At 42.7% G+C, this 20172-nt stretch overlaps 1 protein-coding gene across 1 annotated transcript in view; it reads right to left on the bottom strand.

Moving 5' to 3' along the window:
- apoba (apolipoprotein Ba) overlaps nt 1–20172 on the bottom strand; it is a 70053-nt gene that overhangs the window by 17300 nt on the left and 32581 nt on the right. The window contains exons 19-23 of the mRNA XM_080193420.1: nt 18563–18684; nt 17233–17443; nt 15460–15638; nt 11922–12121; nt 7475–7617 (exon numbers count right to left, since the gene is read on the bottom strand). Coding sequence (XP_080049546.1) covers nt 7475–7617; nt 11922–12121; nt 15460–15638; nt 17233–17443; nt 18563–18684 — 855 coding nt within the window. The remainder of the gene's footprint in view (nt 1–7474; nt 7618–11921; nt 12122–15459; nt 15639–17232; nt 17444–18562; nt 18685–20172) is intronic.

Genomic DNA, 20172 nt, shown 5'->3' with positions numbered 1-20172 from the left:
TTTACAGAAAGGAGATAGAGACACGATGGACACTAATTAGTGGGGAAGTGAGAAAGGGCAGTGCAACAGAAATGGTAGCACTGAGAAAGGAAATGGTTCAAAATTATTTTGGTGGAGGGGGTTTGTGAGATCAGGATGAATTGTGGCAAGGCAAGAGAACTATTTAGAAAATTCTAAATGGTATAATGCAGAGATTGAATGATAATTCACCAATGGATGGAGCAAGGACGAAGCATACTGACCAAAGGCAGGAAGAAATCACCAAGCTAAGAGTACGATGATACAAAGAGATTTGAAAAGGCAGCACAAATAATTTATTAATGTCAATATTTACATATTTCTTATTTTACTGTGGTTTCTCTACCTCTTACATACATATTTTGGATTTGTTGACCCTGATATTTACAGGGAGACGGGAAGGGTTTGGGGAAAACTCAGCTAGGCATGTGATGTGAACATGCTGCTGAATTTAATAGCAAGATCTCAACTGGCTGAGTGGGGACTGAAGTTTTATTTGACAGGCTCATGCACCTTCTTATGTACAGGAGTGCTGCAAAAGGCACTTACTACCTTGAACTGGCAGCTGCCACTTCCTTTTTACTGTCAGGTTTCCCAAGCCTTGGAAAATTTGCACACTAGCAGCTTTTACATTTATTTCAGGTTCCCTATTACATTGTGCAAATTTAACTTAAATATATTATTGAACTATAATGAGACACTTGTAGGCTTTGATCTTTAACATGCTTGTATGGTAGATGAGGGGAGTGAACAAATTGAGCTCAAATTAATAGGTAACTTTATTTTAAAGGGGGGGGGGGGGTCATCACAGCTTGAAATATTTATTTTTGAGGATTTTTGGTACTTCCATGAGTAAAGCATTGGATTTGGACTTGAGGTATGCCATGTTGGATTTCGGTGAAGGTGTCTTTTTTGAGGAAATTTTTGAGATGTTAAATGTGATTGCGTCACTTTGCCTTAAGGAAAACGATAACTTCTTGTTAATAAACACCTAATCACTTCCTTCTGTCATGCTATTTCTCTAGCACATGTTTAATGTAATATTTTTGTGTCACATTAAAAACTCTGACATGTTCTCTAAATTTTTGTCTCCAAGGTGGACATTTGTGATGCCACTGATATTTAAGACCTATTAGGATAGGTGCTGCAAAGGCACTATTCTTAACAGCTTGATCTACTTAGGAGATACCAAAGTCCAGCTTCCCAATGCTACCTGCTTGTTCCTTGCTTGTCGCTTATCTGCCACTACCAATTCTCCTTTGTGACTCTTGGACTCACTCGCGTGATTGACCTTGACTCCCTGGTGCTCTCTCACAATAAAGAAACACAACCTTCTAAAATCCTAAAGTCCTAACATACCATTATATAAAAAGATTAATTATGAAAAAAGGAACAACTTCAAGTATTTTTAGGATTGTACTCCACTTGGAGTACTGTGCTCAGTTCTGGTCGCCTCATTACAGGAAGGATGTGGAAGCTATTGAAAGGATGCAGAAGAGATTTACAAGGATGTTACCTGGATTGGTGGCATGCCTTATGAGGATAGGTTGAGAGAGCTTGATCTTTTCTCCTTTGAGAGATGAAGGATGACAGGGGACCTGATAGAGGTGTATAAGATGGTGAGAGGTATTGATCAGGTGGACTCTCAGAGGCTTTTCCCCAGGGCTGAAATGGCTGCCACAAGAGGACACAGGTTTAAGGTGATGGGGAGCAGGTACAGAGGAGATGTCAGGGGTAAGTTTTTCACTCAGAGGGTGGTGGGTGAGTGGAATTGGCTGCCATCGGTGGTGGTGGAGGCAAATTCGTTAGGGTCCTTTAAGAGACTTCTGGATGAGTACATGGGACTTAATAGGATTGAGGGTTATAGGTAAGTCTATTAGGTAGAGATAAGATCGACGCAACTTGTGGGCCAAAGGGCCGGTTTGTGCTGAAATTTTTTCTATGATTCTTTTCTATGATTCTATATATTATGAAAAGCTGCTGTAACAGCATTTAATTTTGCAAAGCAAATGACTGGATTTAATCTTATTAGCATTATTGCATAATTGAAAGTCCACTTACTAAAATTATTGCACACTCAGAACAAATGTATTAATAAAATGTTTTTTTCTACTATGTTAATGAATCTTAAATCTTTAGTTCACAGACAAAGTCTCAGCAGGTGAACAGCCAGTTATAATTCTGCCAGCAAATATTATCACATATAAAGTTATGTTACAATTTTGAAACATTGGTTCAGCCTCAAGCAGAAAATTGAATCCTGTTCTGCTCACCACACTTTAACAATGTTTTAAAGGAATTAGAGGGGGTACAAAAAAGAATTCACAGAATGGTCAGGAATGAGGGACTTCAGTTACATAGCGAGATCAGAGAAGTTGGGATTGTTTGCTTTGGGGATGAGGAGATTGAGAGATTTAGATCTTAAGACCGTAAGATATAAATGCTATTCATCCCATCAAATCTGCTCCACCATGCAATCATGACTGATATGGTTCTCATTCCCATTCTCCTCCCTTCTTCCCATAACCTTTGATCCCTTCATTGATCAAGAACCTATCTATTTCTGTCTTAAAGAAACTCAGTGACCTGGCCTCCACAGTCCTCTTAGGCAGTGAGTTCCACAGATTTAGCGCCCCCTGGCTGAAGAAATTCTTCCTCATCTCAGTTTTAAAGGAGCAACCCTTCACTCTGAAGTTGTGCCCTCAAGTTCGAGTCTCTCCCACAAGTGGAAACATTCTCTCTATATCCACTCCATCACAGCCTCTCAGTATTCTGTAAGTTCCAATTAGATCCCCCCTCATCCTTCTGAACTCCATCAAGTATAGACCCAGACTCCCTCAACCACTCCTCATATGTCAAACCTGGAATCATTCTTGTGAACCTCCTCTGGACCCCCTCCAAGGCCAGTACATCCTTTCTTAGGGAAGGGGTCCAAAACTGCTCACAATATTCCAAATGGGGTCTGACCAGAGCCTTATACAGCCTCAGCAGTACATTCCTGCTCTTGTATTCTAGTCCTCTAGAGATGAATGCCAATATTAAATTAGCCTTCCTAACTGCCTACTGAAGCTGCATGTTAATCTTAAGAGAGTCCTGAACCAGGACTCCCAAGTCCCTTTGTGCTTCAGATTTCTGAAGCCTTTCCCCTTTTAGAAAATAGTTTATGCCTCTAATCTTCCTGCCAAAGTGCATAACCTTACACTTTCTCACATTGTATTCCACCTGCTACTTCTTTGCCCACTCTCCTAGTCTGTCCAAATCATTCTGCAGCCTCCCTACTTTCTCAACATTACCTGTTCCTCTACATATGTTGGTATCATCTGCAAATTTAGCAACCATGCCCTCAGTTCCATCTTCCAGATCATTAGTGTAAAATTGTGATCGCAACACTGACCCCTGTGGAACACCACCAGTCATCGCTTGCCATCCTGAAAAGGAACCCCTTATCCCCACTCTCTGCCTTCTGTCTGTTAGTCAATCTTCCATCCATGCCAGTACCTTGCCTCTAACACGATTGGCTCTTGGCTTATTTAGCAGCCTCCTGTTGGGCATCTTGTCAACGGTTTTCTGGAAATCCAAATAAATGAAGTCCACTGGCTCTCCTTTGTCTAACTTTTTTGTTGCCTCCTCAAAGAATTCTAACAGATTTATCAGACAAGGCCTCCCTTTGATGATGCCGTGCTGACTCAACCCTTTTTTACCATGCACTTCCAAGTACTCCACAATATCATCCTTAATAATGGACTCCAATATCTAACCACGACCAAAGTCAGGTTAACTGGCCTATAATTTCCCATCTTCTGCCTCTCTCCCTTCTTAAACAGGGGTGTTACTTTTTCCAGTCCACTGGGACCTTCCCTGATTCCCGAAAGATCACACCAATGCCTCCACAAATTCCTCATCTATCTCCTTCAGAACCCTGGGGTGTCGTTCATCCAGTGCCAGTGATTTATCCACCTTTGGACCTTTCAGCTCCCCTAGCATCTTCTCCTTAGTGATGGCCAATACATTTACCTCTGCCCCCGACTCTCTTGAAGTTCTGGTATGTTACTGGTGTATTCCACTGTGAAGACTGATACAATGTACCCATTCAGTTCATCTGCCATTTCTTTGTCCCCCATTACTACTTTTCTAGCCTTATTTTCCAACAGTCCAATGTCCATTCTTGCCTCTCTCTTACCTTTTACACATCTAAAAAAAACTCTTGCAATCTTCTTTTATATTACAAGCTAGCTTACCCTCATATTTCATCTTTTCCACCCTTATTGTTTTTTTAGTTGTCCTCTGCTTGCTTTTAAAGGCTTCCTAATCCTCTGGCTTCCCACTATTCCACACCTCATGGTATCCTCTTTCCTTTGCTTTTATGCTATCTCTGACTTCCCTTGTCAGCTATAGTTGTCTCGTCCTCCCCTTAACATGCTTACTCTTTCTTGGAATGAATTTATATTGTGCTTCTGAATTATCCCCAGAAACTCCTGCCACTGTTTTTCCACAGTCTTTCCTGCTAGGATCCCTTTCCAATCAAATCTGGCCAGCTCCTCCCTCATGGCCTTGCAGTTTTCTTTACTCAATTGTAGCACCATTTTATCTGATTCCTATGTCTCCCTCTCGAACTGCAAGGTGAATTTGAGAGCAGCATGAGGGGTTGGAATGGGTTAGCCGGGGAGAACCTGTTCCATTGACAGACAGATCAACAATCGACTGAATTTGGGCATCACAGAATCGTTACAGCACAGAAGGAGGCCAATTGGCTCATTCTGTCTGTACAGGTTCTCCAAAAGAGCATTCTGCGTTAGTGCCATTTAACCTGTACCCCTGTGCATTGTTTCTATTCAAGTAATCGTCTAATGCCCCTTGAATGCCTCGATTGAACCTGCATCCACCAGACAGTGCATTCCAGGCCTGAACTACTCATTGTGTGAAAAGGTTTATTCTCACACAATGGCCAGAATTCTCTGGCTATTTACGCCCCACCGACACTGCCAGCAAGAACTGAGAATTTGACACTCAGGCATATTTCCATTCATTGCAGCAGGATGAGAATCCCAGCTGCAGGCAAGGTTACAGAATTCGGCCCCACATTTTCTCCTTTTGCAAATCACTTTAAAGTTGTGCCCTCTCGTTTTGGAAAGAGTGCTGGCATTGGACTGGGGTAGGCACAGTAAGAAGTCTCACAACACAGGTTAAAGTTGAACAAGTTTATTTGGAAGCACGAGCTTTCGGGGCGCTGCCCCTTCATCAGGTGAATCTTATGTCCTCTAATTTTAGACTTCCTTTCTTTTGGAAAAAGATGTTGACTATCTACCTTATCTATGCCCCTCAATATTTTGTAGACCACTATAAGATTACGCCTAAGCTCCTATGCTCCAGTGAAAAAAGTCTCAGTCAACCCAGCCTCTTGTCATAACTCAAACTTGTTCAGTCCCCTCAAGATTTTGAACATCACAATCAAATCTTCGCCTTCTACTTTCCAAGGAGACTGGTCCTGACCTCTCCAATCTATCTACATAACTGAACTTCCTCATCCCTGAAAACACGTCTGAAGACCTCTGCTGTACACTCTCCACACTACATCATTTCTGTAGCATGTCAGGACTGTGCTAGAGCTGTGTACAATGAGGGTGATTGTGCCAAAAAATGGCAAATTGTCAGCCGGTTTTCTCTCCAGAACTTATGACACTTTGTCACAAAGTAACACATGGGCTTGTTTCGTGTTGTCATGTTGAGGGGTGGGGCCTAAGCACACTGGCAAAGTCTGGCTGCACTGAAATTGGGGCACCATGTTTAGAAGAAAAAGTAATCTACCCCCATTCAGCCACGGGGGTCTCAGGCTCCCCTCCAAACCCTGAGATCAGAGCTGGCACTTTTCCTCCATCCCCTCTCCCACCCTTCTCCATGATCTGAGCCCGCATTCACCTCCTGCAATCAGAGCCAGCACCTCTTTTCCCAACGCCCCCCCCACCCAATGGCGCCGGCACCTTGCCTGCACCACACCCGCCTTCCCCTGCGATCAGAGCTGGCATCCTCCCCCGACAATTAGGGCTATCAGTCCCGCCCCTTCCATGATCGGAGCTGACATTCCTTCTCTATGATCAGAACCACCTCTCACCCCTAACAGCCCCACCCCACCCATACTGGCACGAATGCTGGCACCTCTCCCCTTCCCAATGAATATCAGACCCCTTCCCCCAATCCTACCACCTACACAGCCATCACCGGCATTCTCAACTCCTACGTCCGATAGCCTCCCCAGCACCATAAAAAACGGAATCCCACCTTCCAGAGCTCCCCCATGAAGTTTCCACTATGGTCCACTCCTGGCACTGCTCCCTGGCATAGGTCGACACTTCCAGATTGCAACGGTGCTTATCTGGCAGCACCAACCCGTGCCAGTGAAGTGCTAGGGAGCATTGCCAGGGTCTCTCTCCCCCATAGGCAATACTTAGCTGGGCGGATCCCCACAACACAGTCATGTCTGCGTGAACCTGTTGTAAATCGTGCCGACATAGTTTGAAAATGTGCCTCAGGCTCAATATATGGTTAAAAGGGGCTTTAATGTTAATGCATTCAAATGTACCAGAATCATTTTCACATCTGTTGTGGGCATGAATCTGATGATCTCGGCAGTAAGATTCGTAACTTTCAGGTTTTGCTGGATCTTGAGCCCCCACTGCCATTCCCACAGATAGCGAGCACAGGTTCAAGATCATTCCCACTATTCCAGCTGATGTTTAACTAATATCAGGTATGAGTTCAGCATAACTTCCTTGTTCTTGTACTCTATACCCCCTTTAATAAAGCCCGGTATACTGTATGCTTCATTTTCCGCTCTCTTCGCCTCTCCTGTAACCCTCAGTGAGCTATGCACATATACACCCAGGTCTCTCTGTCTTGGAGAAGACTGGAAAATTATAGCCAGCACCCCTATAATTTCCAATCTCACTTCCTTCAATATCCTTGGTTGCATCTCATCTGGTCCCAGTGCCTTGTCAACTTTAAGTACTGACAGACTATTCAATACTTACTTTTCAATCTTCAATCCTTCTGAGAGGTGGAGTTTCATTTTCTGTCACCATGGTCTGGAAAGCATCTCAGTGAAGTGTATTACAAAGTGGAAGAGTAATTGCCCTGGTATGGCGAGTGAACAGGCGAATCCCTGCTCACCTGGCGAGCATGGGAGATGTAGCATATAGAAGCCCTTTCTCTGACAATGTTGTTTTACGAATTTGTGTGGAATCTTATTTTTTGCAGGATTCTTTGGTCCTGATGAAATCAAGGGAGCTTTGAACAGTCTATTGCAACAAGATCATAAAATTTTGCCCTTCGTGTCTGCAGAACTCAGATAGATTGACATTGCACTGGGGAAAGCAGACTTTACCTAACATTGATAGAAACTGCTTTGACAAGTTTCAAAAGCAACTTCTTGCCCCTTGAAAGAAAAAACAAAATGACTTACCTCTTCAGAAATAGATTTTCTGGAGGAGTGAAATATGATTTTATTTGTTCAAAATCCACTGCCTGCAGAGCCTGCAATTTGCTTTGGAATGTGTCAGCATATGGAATATTTGGAGCAGCATGTTGGAACCAGCTATTGCTAGCCTGCCAAAAACAAAAAAGCAGTCTGATAGGTGAAAGGAGAAAAAATGATAAAGGCCTGACTAGCTAGTACTCAGTCCTGCTTGTTCATCGAGTTGAATTATCACAGACAGTCGTCATTTGGCCCATTGAGTAATCTGCTCCCTTGGAACAATCCAGTTAGTCTTAATTCCCCTGTTCCATCCCTGATTACTTCCCTCAAATGTCCATCCAAATATCTGTTGTGTAATCACTGAACTCCTTTAATTCCACCAACCACATCAAAGATGGCAGGTTGTGCGGCATTGCCACTCACTGTTTGAAAATGTTTTTCCTCACATTGCCCTTGAAACTCTTGTCCAGAATCTTAAATCTGTGTTCCCTAGTCCTAATACTAGAAGTTAATGGGAATAGTTTTTCTTTAGCTAATTATGCCATAATTAGTGCAACCTTACCAGATCTCCTTACAATCTCCAGAGAGAAAAATTCAAATTTCTCCAATCTCATAGTTAAATCCTCTCATCCCTGAAATCATTCTGGTAAATCGCCACTTGCACTCTCTCAAAGATCCTCATATTCTTCCAAAAGTGTGGCGGCCAGAACTGGATGTAGAACTCTAGTTATTATCTAACCGGATAGGAAGAGGGACCTGGGTGTACAGGGATACAGGTCACTGAAAGTGGCAATTCAGGTGGAGAAAGTAGTCAAGAAGGCATTCGGCATGCTTGTCTTCACTGGCAGGGGTATTGAGTTTAAAAATTGGCAAGTCATGTTGCAGTCTTATAGAATCTTAGTTAGGCCACATTTGGAATATAGTGTTCAATTATGATCGCCATGCTATCACAAGGATGTGGAGGCTTTGGAGAGGGTACAGAAAAGATTTACAAGAGGTTGCCTAGTATGAAGGTTGGAGAAACTTGGATTGCCCTCACTGGAATGACAGAGATTAAGGGGGCAACCTGATAGAAGTCGACAAGATTATGAAGGGCATGGACAGAGTGGATAGTCAGATGCTTTTTCCCAGGGTGGAAGAGTCAATTACTAAGGCGCACAGGTTTAAGGTACAAGGAGCAAGATATAGGAGGCAAGTTTTTTTTACACAGAGGATGGTGGGTGCCTGGAACTTGCTGCAGCAGGGAGATTGTGGAAACAGATATGGTACTGAGTTTTAAGGGGTGTCGTGAGAAATACATGAATAGGATGGGAATGGAAGGATATGGTCCGCGGAAGAGTATGGGGTTTTAGTTCAGACAGGAAGCATGGTCGGTGCAGGCTAGAAGGGCCAAAGGGCCTGTTCCTGTGCTGTAATTTTCTTTGATCCTTGTTCAGAGTTTTACAAAGATTCAACATAAATTTCCCTACTTTAACGCTCAATGGCCAGGATTTTCCACCCATGCCCCCTTCTCCCTTCCATACCCCCTCCCAAGCCCACAGCGTGGTTTCTGTGCCCGCCTCCCCCACCCATGTTGTGTTTTCCAGCTGTTCTCCATGCCATGTTTTCTGGTTGCGGAGGCAGCTTGCCACTGGCCGCCAGTGGAATCTGTTGGTCCTGCTGAAATATTTTGTTTGGTTTGCCCATTCTGCCATAGGGGAATCCATTGTGGGGTTTTGCCTTCCGCGAGTCCGGAAGATCCCGTTGGTCAGAAGGGCTGGAAAATAGTCATGTTCCTGGCTTTCAAAAGTTAGGGACACTCCATGAAATTTTGTCCTCTTGAGCTACGATAAGGCTGAAATTGGGTGTGTTTAATTGACAATTTTCTGCAGTTGCAAAAGGTGCATTTTTAAATTTATCTGCTTATTTTTTCAGTATCATGAACATTTCAAAGACCTGCCAGTTTTACCATGATGTTACTATATGGCTCACTGATCCCATCAGTTTGAAAGTGTGAGAGGTGGCTAGGGGTGGGAGCGATAAGCATAGCAAGTAATCCTGGAGGGGCCATAGGGCAGAAAGGTGGTGGGTATCCCTCAAAGGCTCCCTTTCTGCATCAATACCCTCCCTCAAGATCCACACCTGTCCCTTCCTGGAGGCTCCCTTTTTCTCTGGTCTTTCCATGAAGACCCCTTCCCTTTCCACATCCTGTGGACCTCACCTCTGTTTCCTATCCACTTAGACAGTATTGGACTCTGGAACTAAAGACCGAGACCTGCTTGTAAGCCCCAGACATGACCACATTTCCAGGTTCCAAAGCTGCTGGGCAACCGGATTGGCCAGCAATCATCTGAGACAGGGCTTCAGCCTAAGGATGGAAACCTCACATGCAGCCAATGAAGAACTGCAATTTCCAGTTGGCAGTTTAGGCAACTCACATCGACCTGGACCACAGTGACACAAGGGACAACTAACCTCGACTCATAAATGTTCACAGGCCACAACCAGGGTCATGACTGTAAGCTGAGGTGGATTTTTGAAAAGAAAATGAACCCATCTTCATTGGTCCTCCCTGTCTCCATGTTTATATAAGCAACTGATGATGCAAAGCTCCAAGTGCTGGAGGGCTTCCCATTGCCACTACAGTGCTAGGAGTCTACCTGCCATCCCTCATTGGTTGACAAATACACAAATGGTCTTTAAATGGCTGGAACTTTGAAGTATGATTTGGATGCACTCGTGTTGTGTTGGAATAGCAATAGCCCCCAGTTCCCAACTCCAGATTTAAAATCCAGGCTGCAGGTTGGGAGAGCAGTTTAATAAGACACTTTCTAATGGAGAAAATAAACAGTTTTTGCAGAGGGGATTGATTTGGCAGTGAAGGGAGGGACAGTTACTTATCGAGGATGCAGTTAAAATCCAACGTTAGTAATGTGGAACAGGATTTTTTGGCACCACACCAGCTCCAGTAGCAGCAGTGGCCAAGACTTGGACTACAGCAGTCCCCAGATTCAAAGCCCCAGAGTTTAGGACAAGGCGAGTACTAGAAGTGTCTGGGGAGAAACACACCAGTTTCCTCGCTGGAATGAACACTCTGCCATTCTTTGGTAAGATTTAGCTCAGTGTTTCCAAAATTTCCAACCTCATTTCAAGGCAGTTTAATTTTTGGGTGTGCTCTCAGCCAACCCCATTATGTATGTTTGACTGAGAACATAAACATTCATTAAGCTTATTGAAACCGCTCTGCTCCACAGAAAGCATTGATTTACAGCTCATGATTGTAAGCTGCGGTCTCTGATGTAATTTTCACAATGTTTGTTCATACATGTTAAAGGGCCTGAATACTTGACACTTGCATTATTTTATAATGAAATTACGTTTTTCAACATAGGAGAAAGTTATGAATGAATTACTTTTATTTAAAGGTTGTTTGCATGCACCCAACTCTCAGAACAGGTTTGTTTGGTTCTATACATTGTACAGTGGTCAGATGAGCATGGAGGTGCCATAACTAAGTGTGAGGGAGTGTGACCGGTCATTGAAATTGAGTGGAAGGTCAGAAATGGCATGGGGATATGAGGCTGTGGCGGTAGATGGAAGTCCCATAGCTTAACATGGGTGGCCATACGAGTGAGTGGAAAAACAGAACTTGGCATAGGGGACCCAAGAAGGTGAGTGGCATGAAGTGGCATGATGGGGAATGAGGAGTGTTTTGGAAGGTAAGGGAAGAGGTATGGGGGCGGGAGGGCCTTTGTGTTTTTACTTCAGCTGGAGCAAAATGCCATGGTACTGAGGTGAAAATTCTAAATAGCCTGCCTCTGCACCTAGCAGCCCATGTGATTGCCTTCAACTTCTTCAAGGATTGGTTGGCCCAATTCCAGCCCACATGCATCTTCTGACAATGAAGATGCTGCCTTTGTGGGTACTTTCTCCCGAGGTAGGTTGGCTGATACGGGCATTTTGCTGACATCCATTACCTGCCTTGAGCATGAGGATTTTAGAATTTTTTATTTTTATGTCAGGTTTTCAGCATTTACATTATTTTCCTGTTAGTGGATTGTTTTGTATATCATTTCCAAAGTATTATACTTTTGAGCATAGTGGCACAGTGGTTAGCACCACTATCTCACAGCGCCAGGGATCCATGTTCAATTCCAGCCTCAGCTCACTGTCTGTGGAGTTTACATATTCTCCCTGTGTGTGAGTTTCCTCTGGGTGTTCTGGTTTCCTCCCACAGTTCAAAGATGTGCAGGTTGGGTTGGTTGGCCATGCTAAATTGACCCTAGTGTCAGGGGCTTCGCGGGATAAGTATGGGGGGTTACGGAAATATGGCTTGGGTGGGATTGTGGTTGGTGTAGACTCGATGGGCTGAATGGCCTCCTTCTGCACTGTAGGGATTCTATGATTCTACTAATAGAATACCACACACTTCCATGTTAAAATACACTTGTCTTACCTCCATTGATTTGGAAACAATGTGCCTTAGTGTCATATCAGTTTGAGGAACTTGTCGATCCAAGAAGTTGTCAAGATAGTTATTCACATTTCTTTGGTATTCAGACATGTCAGGCATTTGTATGTTTCTGATTTTCTCATTAATTGGCTTGAGGTCAGTTGTTACTTCTGAGTTCCATGCAGCTTGAATTTTCTTGTTATCTAGAAATGTAATAAAGTGGAACAAATTCAAAAAGATAAGATCCCAGATCTGAACACAAGTAGTATTCTCTTTTGATGATTTTTAAACTGCTTCACAAATTCATACAATGTGATCATTCTGAATTTTCACCACACTGGAGAGGCTTACTCCCCACCACCACCAGTGACCCCCCAACCCCTCCCACCCAGAACCTAGCACTGTGCCTGGATTTGTTCATGGCCAATCCAATCAAATCACCAGCTGTCTCTACTGGAGTTCAATTTGGAAGAACCAGAATGTGGAATCTAGGGTCTGAAGAACAGAATAGGTCAGAGGAGGACTGAACTTGGTGGATGTGTTTAGATAACCAGGATATCCTTTGGAGAGGTAAAACACCCTTTGGGAGAGTTAATGCATCCAATGGGAAAGGTCAGGAGCCCTTTGGGATTGTTTGAAGTGGAGATGTTTTTTTTATATACAAACTCATTAGAGCTGCTAAGCTGTCAAAGAGCTGTCCAACTGTCATGGAACTGTGAAAAAAATTCCAGTTTTCCGTGATCAGTCCAGATGTCAAGGAATTATCCAGTTGTCAAAGAAGTGTCCAGCTATCAAGGGATTGTTAAGGAACTGTGCAACTGTCAAAGAAGTGACAATCTGTGAAAATGTGCTATCCAGCTATGAAGGAACTGTCAAACAGCTCTCTAGCTATCAAGATCCCATTTGGTTGCTAAGGAACTATCTAGCTATCAAGAAAATGCTAAGGAGATAGTCACCTGTCAAAGTTATCCATGAAATGTCAAATCTAAAAGCTACTCAGGAAGTGTGAAATCTGTTAAGGAATTGTCCAAGGATACTAGGTGGGTTAGCACCTAGTGGGTTAGGTGAGGGTAAGTACAAAGGCTGATGGGTGAAGGACATGAGTTGGTATGAGTTGACCCTATCATGGCCATTCAAGCCAGTGGGATTTGCCAGTCCTGTTGGCGGGCACCAAATTCTCTGATCTTGCCGTAGTGAGAGCGTGGCATGAACAGCCAGTAAGATCATGCCCTAAGTTAGCTTTGGGGGTATGGTGGCAATGGGGTGGGCGGGGGCATGGGTTAGCATAGGTTGGTTTGGATGTGGCATAGAGAATGAATGTGTAGTGGCTAATGGCTGGAGATGCGCTTTGTTTTATATATATATTTTATAAATTAAGCACAGTGCTGAGATACAGAGACAGGTCTTGCAACCTGCCCACCTCCATACTTGGCAGCCTGCATATTCATTGCGGCATTTCCCACCCAGTCTCCTCTTTCAGACCAACAACCTCTGTACGAAAATCCAACTAAAATCCCCTGACACAGCTAATCCGATCTAGGAGTGAAAATCTGGGTGTAAGTCAGTGGTAGTCATACCACATGGCAGCCTTTTAAGATAGCAGTCAAGCAGGTGTAAGGTAAATTATCCAATCCATTTGTGCTGGCATGTGGTTTGAGCCATTTCGTAGCCCAAACCTCATTCACATTCAGCCAGCAAGCTGCAGGCACAAAGCAGGAATCCTGCTTTTTCATAACATTTCCAGGACCGTGGGGAATTTGCCAGCTCTCAGTTTGAGATAGACAACAGGCTAGGCAAAGTGGACAAGTGTCCTCAGTGAAGATGCCAGCAGGGACATGGAGTGTTTTCAGGGTCCAGAAGAAGAGTTTTTTCTTCCTCTTTGCACAGCAAAACATGTTTCCTGGATCATCTTTGCTCGTCCTTGAGTGATCATTTTAAGGCCTGCAGATTAGGCTGCCCAACTGGGGAATGTGTGTCTGGCAGACGTTTCATCTATTTTGCTTACAAGTTGCAAGCTATATCCAACAACTGCCATGGGAACTACGAGTGGTATACTTAAGTATCACCCACGTGTTTCAGACAGGCAGTCTGCTTTGCCCATTTATAGGACTGAACATTGCATCAGATGGGCCTTGGGCTTTAATGGACTGGACAATGTGGCACAGTAGCACAGTGATTAGCACTGCTGTCTCAGTGTCAGGAACCCGGGTGCAATTCTGGCTTCGGGTCACTGTCTGTGTGGAATTTGCACATTCTCCCTGTGTCTGTATGGGTTTCCTCTGGGCGCTCTGGTTTCCTTGCACAGTCCAAAGATATGTTAGGTTAATTGGCCATCTAAAGTTGCCCCTTAGTGTCAGGAGGATTAGCAGAGTAAATACATGGGGTTATAAGGATACAGCCTGGGTAGAATTATGGTTGTTGCAGACTCGATAGGCCAAATGGCCTCCTTCTGCATTGTAGGGATTCTATGATTCTAAGGTGATCATACTCACTTCCCCACCACCAGCTCTGATTTTCAACTGTCTTTCTTAGACACAAACTGGATGGCCAGCAGTTAAAAATTTTTTCTCCTGAGTCTGTTATTTTGGCTTGCTCTCTCTTCAGAAAAAGTATGCCAGATATCAGCATTGAAAGGACAAATTAGATGATTCAATTTGAAAAACTGCTTATACAGTCCTATTTTTATTTTTTTCCTTCCCCTGTCTGGGGGGTGGGGGGGGGGGGATGCGAGGGGACAATTGTCCCATCCTGCTGCGCTGCTTTTGTGGCTCAACGGGCTGGAAGACTCTAGCTGTTTCACGGGCTGCCGGCCTCTCCAGTGGAGATAGGTCCCACCCAGCGATTTTTAACACGATTGACGCTGGTGCACTCTGTACTGCACAGAGTGTGGGAGATTCTTTTCTAAACTTCTGCTGAAAAAAAAGCAGCGTGATTTACTCCAGTTTTTATGTGAATTCAACACTTAGAATTATTTTGGGAAAATCACCACACCCACCCCAGCTCCCAGTCTCCACTTTGCAACTGTCCACAACAGAATGATTGAAACCAGGACCTTACTGTAGGAGGAATTATAGACACAGCTCAATTTTCTGTTATTTTACGTGACAGTGCGATACACAATGACCTATTGGCCGTTGGTTAAGATTCTGGTACTCTATGAGTACTCTACACCAAAGTAACAAATTTAATTACTTACTGACTATACAATCCTAAATAGCATTAAAATATACATTTATTAAAGGTGAGAATTTTACATCTTAGTTAATGTGATAATCGGAAATTTTTCCCACAGACCATGATCTCAGTTTATTACAACATAGGAAAAACATCTACATGATAGCTGCCAACGTTTTGAGAGAAAATATGTTGGAATTGACAGTGTTGGGTTTGTGCTGATGGTTCCTAATCATATTATGAGGACATTCCCATGGAACAATAGAAAAAGAACCATAATAAAGCCACTATCTGCTTAAATTCCAGAAAGTACATCTGCTTCTTTCATAAAATAATAGGTGTAAAATAAACATTATTAGTAGCATACCGTGTTTGAAATTAGTTTGGTATGAAGCCTTAAGATGAGAGATCAAAGCTTCTACAGTGAATTCAGTAAACCATTCATCAGGTAAGTGCCGAATCTGAGTTGCAACATTTGTATTTACATTCAGTTGAGGAATGGTGAAGATACCCTGCAGCAAGACGTCTTTCTGTTCATTATCGTACCTTTAAAAAGAAAACTGCACAGGTCAGAATTGATACTCGCATTTCCATTATATGTGCTTTGCTCCCTCTTGCTTTCATCTCTTTCTCTGTTACATGGGGTTACCTCAATGCTGGTTGATCACACTTTTTGTGGTAGTGTGGCTGTGTGGTTTAAGGTGCTGGATTAAGGCTCCAAATTCTGCAGAAGCATTGGTTCAAATCCTACTGCTGCCAGATTGGATTTGAATTTAGGGTGGCATGGTGGCACAGTGGTTAGCACTGTTGCCTCACAGTGCTAGAGACCTGGGTTTGATTCCCAGCTTGGGTTACTGTCTGCGTGGAGTTTGCGTGTTCTCCCTGTATCTGTGTGGGTTTTCTCTGGGTGCTCTGGTTTTCTCCCACAGTCCGAAAGCCATGCTGGTTAGGTACATTGGCCATGCTAAATTCTCCTTCAGTGTCCCTGAACAGGTGCTGGAGTGTGGCAACCAGGAGATTTTCACAGTAACTTCATTACAGTGTTAATGTAAGCCTATTTGTGACACTAATAAATAACTTCTAAACTTTTTATTCTTCATTGATGTCAGCTAATATTTTCTAGATAATTATTTTAGCAATGGATTCTGTTCCTGCCTCTAACCTTCCCCATTTACCTAGACTGGGGATTGGTGCTCATATACCCTGGTTGCCTGCAGTGTTAGCTGGGTTCTTTTGTGGAAAAAGGTCCTGGAGTGGGACTGCAGCTGCACCTCGCTCAGAGACAGGATGCTGTTGCTTGAGCCAAAAGACCAGTGATATACTGATGTATTGTTAATTCTGCATTTTTGAAGATTGCATTTTTGAATATATGCTTTCATATTCATCAAAGTGTGAGATGACAGTATTGTAGAATTAAATATTTTTCAGCTTTTGCACTGAATGCCAGCATTAAGAACTTTCCAATCTAATGCAGCGGGGCCTCCATAAAATATGAAGATCCTTTTGCTCCAGACTTAGACTCAAAGTCCCTCTTTACTGCACACTGTGAATTTCTCTGAACACATATTCACTTGAGGATTTTTAAATCTATTAAGAGCTTGGCTGAGACCTCACAAAAATTATTTCACATAGGATCTTGCAACTGAAAACTAGGGAGGCCTTAAGTCACTCGGAAGAGACAGATGGCCAGATTTTTCCCATTCTACTCCAGCTATTTTCTTCCCATGGAAGTTGCTCGCCATTGGCTGCTGGTGGGATCTCCAGTCCCACTGAAGTCTACGGCATCTTGCATGGCTTGCTTGCTCTGTCGTCAGAAAGGTAAGGGTTGAAAGTCCGGCCCCATGTCTGAAATATTCTTCTTCCTTTTCCTTAATTGATGTTGATAAGATTGTTATGCATTTCAAGCATTGTTTTTTTCTTTAAAACTTTACAAATCAAGGAAAATATATGAATCAAATATTATCAACACCTTCCTTCCGTTGGGTAAGAAAACCCAATTGACTTACAGGTTTTCAACCTCTGTATATTTTGAGAAGCTGTTTTTCACCATTGACTTTTAATCCAATGTAGATTATTTGTTCTTTTGGCATTCGTAACATTTCTTTGTTATTTAAAAGTCACTGCAATATATTATACATACCTTGCACGGCCTGTGAGGGTCACCTCGGGCACATTTTTGTTTGTGACATCCAATTTAACAACGTATGCTGTATTTTTCAGTGCAGATTTTTCTTCAACTCCTAGCTTCATGCCTACTTCCGTGTCAAATTTTGGAATCTGGACATCGCCTGTAAATAGTTGCTTATTGACGTTGTACTTAATTTCAGCTGTAGCCTCTATATTTTCGGTGCCTGTTTGGTTGGAATAAATTATTATCATGACACTTCCTTCCATTATCTGTACTTTCATTAACATACGGAAAAACTTTATGAAATACATCCAAATTGTTGCCATTGGCTGCTGGTAGGCAAAGCATTGTGCCAAAGGAAAGCCTTTCTAAAATTCCCCAGTGAGCAGGTGACTTAAATTATTATTTTCCATTTGGGTGGAATTCATTCTGCAGCCCCTTGCTATATATGCTGCCACACATTAAAATGAGAGATAACTAGCAAGAGGCAGTTTAACCCTCCTGAGTAATTGATCTGCATGCCTTCTCATTCTTCTCCAAATGAAGGACATTACCAACACACCATGATCCCATTGCAGCAAGATTGCAGAATTTGGCAGCAGGGTGGGCAAATCCCACTGACATGAACAATGGGAAGGTTTTGACACTCATCATTAATTAATCTCAGCCATCTTAGTCCAGAACTGAGCACAGTCACTGTGAAAATGTGTGAAACTGTTCCATGGGCACATTTGCCAGTCAGTGACTGTCAGTGAGCTCCACTCCTGAGACACAACAAGCATCCAGGATTAGAATCAATTATGACTGGCAGGCAACTATCAGAAAAGTGGGATAACAGCACTAGCCAGAAAAGAGTGCAACTGCTGGTGCCTTGTTAACTTTCTGTAACTTCTTCCCAATTGACCAGTTGGTCACCAATCATGGTAAATTTTAAGGAAGATTTTGGGGAGCCGCTAGGCTAGGACCCAGGTCTGGGCACCCCATTTGGTCTCTCACACCCATCTGTGTTGATATGCCTTTATCGTGGCACACAGAATATTCAGTGGAAAGGAAGCAAAATCTACAGAATTCCTAATGTCAGAATTCCATTCTTGACCTTGTCCCTTCAAGGGATACATTTGGGATGGATTTTAGGTTTTGTCCAAAATAACCACACCAAAATCTCAGCCTGGCCCAATTTATCCAAATCTCAGCCAGTTCACTGCTTACTCTGATGTCCCCCATGGAAACGTTGGGAGAGTTCTAGTAGATCCAAGCAATGTATGACATTGTAGGATTAACATGTCAGTTAAGGGAATTTTGTAGATCTTTGGATCCTACAAAAAAATGTAAATCAATGTACCTTCTGTCTGAACAGCAAATTTAAGAGAGTGTTCCAGTTCCTCTTCAATCTCTTGTGGTTGATAAGTTACTGACGCAGCATAGTTTTTTACAGTGCCTGTAGGCATAAGTTCAACTACAACCCTAGGATACACAAATGAATAAAAAATTTGAATGAACCAAAAACACAAGACCAACAATAGGGTTTAAGTAATTATGCAAAAGAAAGTTTACATCACAAGGTATTTCTTAATAACATTTAAATTTAATTCTAATGTTTGGTGAAAATCCAGAATGCTAATTGAACCAACGCATTAAGCGAATACATCTTATTAGTACATTTGTAGTAATAAAATTCAAATCATGTATTCAGAAGTTTTGGTAATTATATCATAATATCATAAGAAGAGGCAATGGCACAGCTGTATTGTCATTGTACTAGGAACATAGGAATTAGGAACTGAAGTAAGCAATTCTGCCCTTCAAGCCTGCTCTGCCATTCAATTAGATCATGGCTGATCTCTTCCTGGTCTCAAATCCATCTTTCTACTGTTCCCCATATACGCCTTTAACCCTTTTTAAAATCAGAAATATATATAACTCCTTCTTGGAACCATTTAATGATTCAGACTCCACTGCACCATGTGGCAGCGAGTTTCACAAATTCACCACCCTCTGCCAGAAGAAGTTCCTCCTCATCTCAATTTTAAATCTACTGCATCTCAACCTATACCTGTGACCTCTTGCCCTAGGTTGCCCCACAAGGGGAAACATTTTTTTTAAAATTCATTTGATTGTCACATGTACTGGGAAAAGTATTTTTCTTGCATACTATATGACAAAGCATACTGTTCATAGAGTACTTGGGAGAAGGAAAGGAGAGGGTGCAGTATATAGTGTTATAGTCATAGGCAGGGTGTAGAGAAAGATCAACTTATTGTAAGGTAGGTTGTTTTAAAAGTCTGATGGCTGCAGGGAAGGAGCTATTCTTGAGTTGGTTGGTACGTGATTTCAGGCTTTTGAATCTTTTTCCCAATGGAAGAAGGTGGAAGAGAATATGTCTGAGGTGTATTGGGTCCTTGATTATACTGGCTGCTTTTCCAAAGCTACAGGAAGTATAGACAGAGTCAATGGATAGGAGGCTGGTTTGTGTGATGGTCTATGTTTGGTCTATGTTTCTTTATCAATCCCTTTTAGTGTTTTATGTACCTCGATGAGATCCCCTCTCATCCTTCTAAGCTCCAGCGAGTAGAAGCCCAAACTGTTTAATCTCTCCTCTTACAATAATCCTTTCATCCCCAGAATTAACCTGGTGAGCCTCCTCAGAACTGCCTCCAATGCCACCATATCTGTCTACAAATAAGGAGACCAAAACTGGACACAATACTCCAGAAGAGGTCTCAACAACACCCTATACAACTGCAACATCACTTTTCTTTTATACCCAAGTCCTTTTGCAGTAAGTGCCAACCTCCCATTTGCCTTTTATATTATACTGTGCTAACATACCGACTTTCTGCAATTCATGAACAATGGCACCCAGATCCCTTTGCCAGGGATTTTGAATCTGCTTTCCATTTGGATAACAATCTGCCTTTACATTTTTTCAGCCTAAATGGATAACCTCATACT

The sequence above is a fragment of the Carcharhinus amblyrhynchos genome, chromosome 7 (assembly GCF_965287045.1).
Source record: "Carcharhinus amblyrhynchos chromosome 7, sCarAmb.v2.hapA, whole genome shotgun sequence".
NCBI classification, from domain to species: Eukaryota; Metazoa; Chordata; class Chondrichthyes; order Carcharhiniformes; family Carcharhinidae; genus Carcharhinus; species Carcharhinus amblyrhynchos.
Note: the sequence above shows the minus strand (reverse complement) of the source record. Positions and strands in the feature narration are given on the sequence as shown.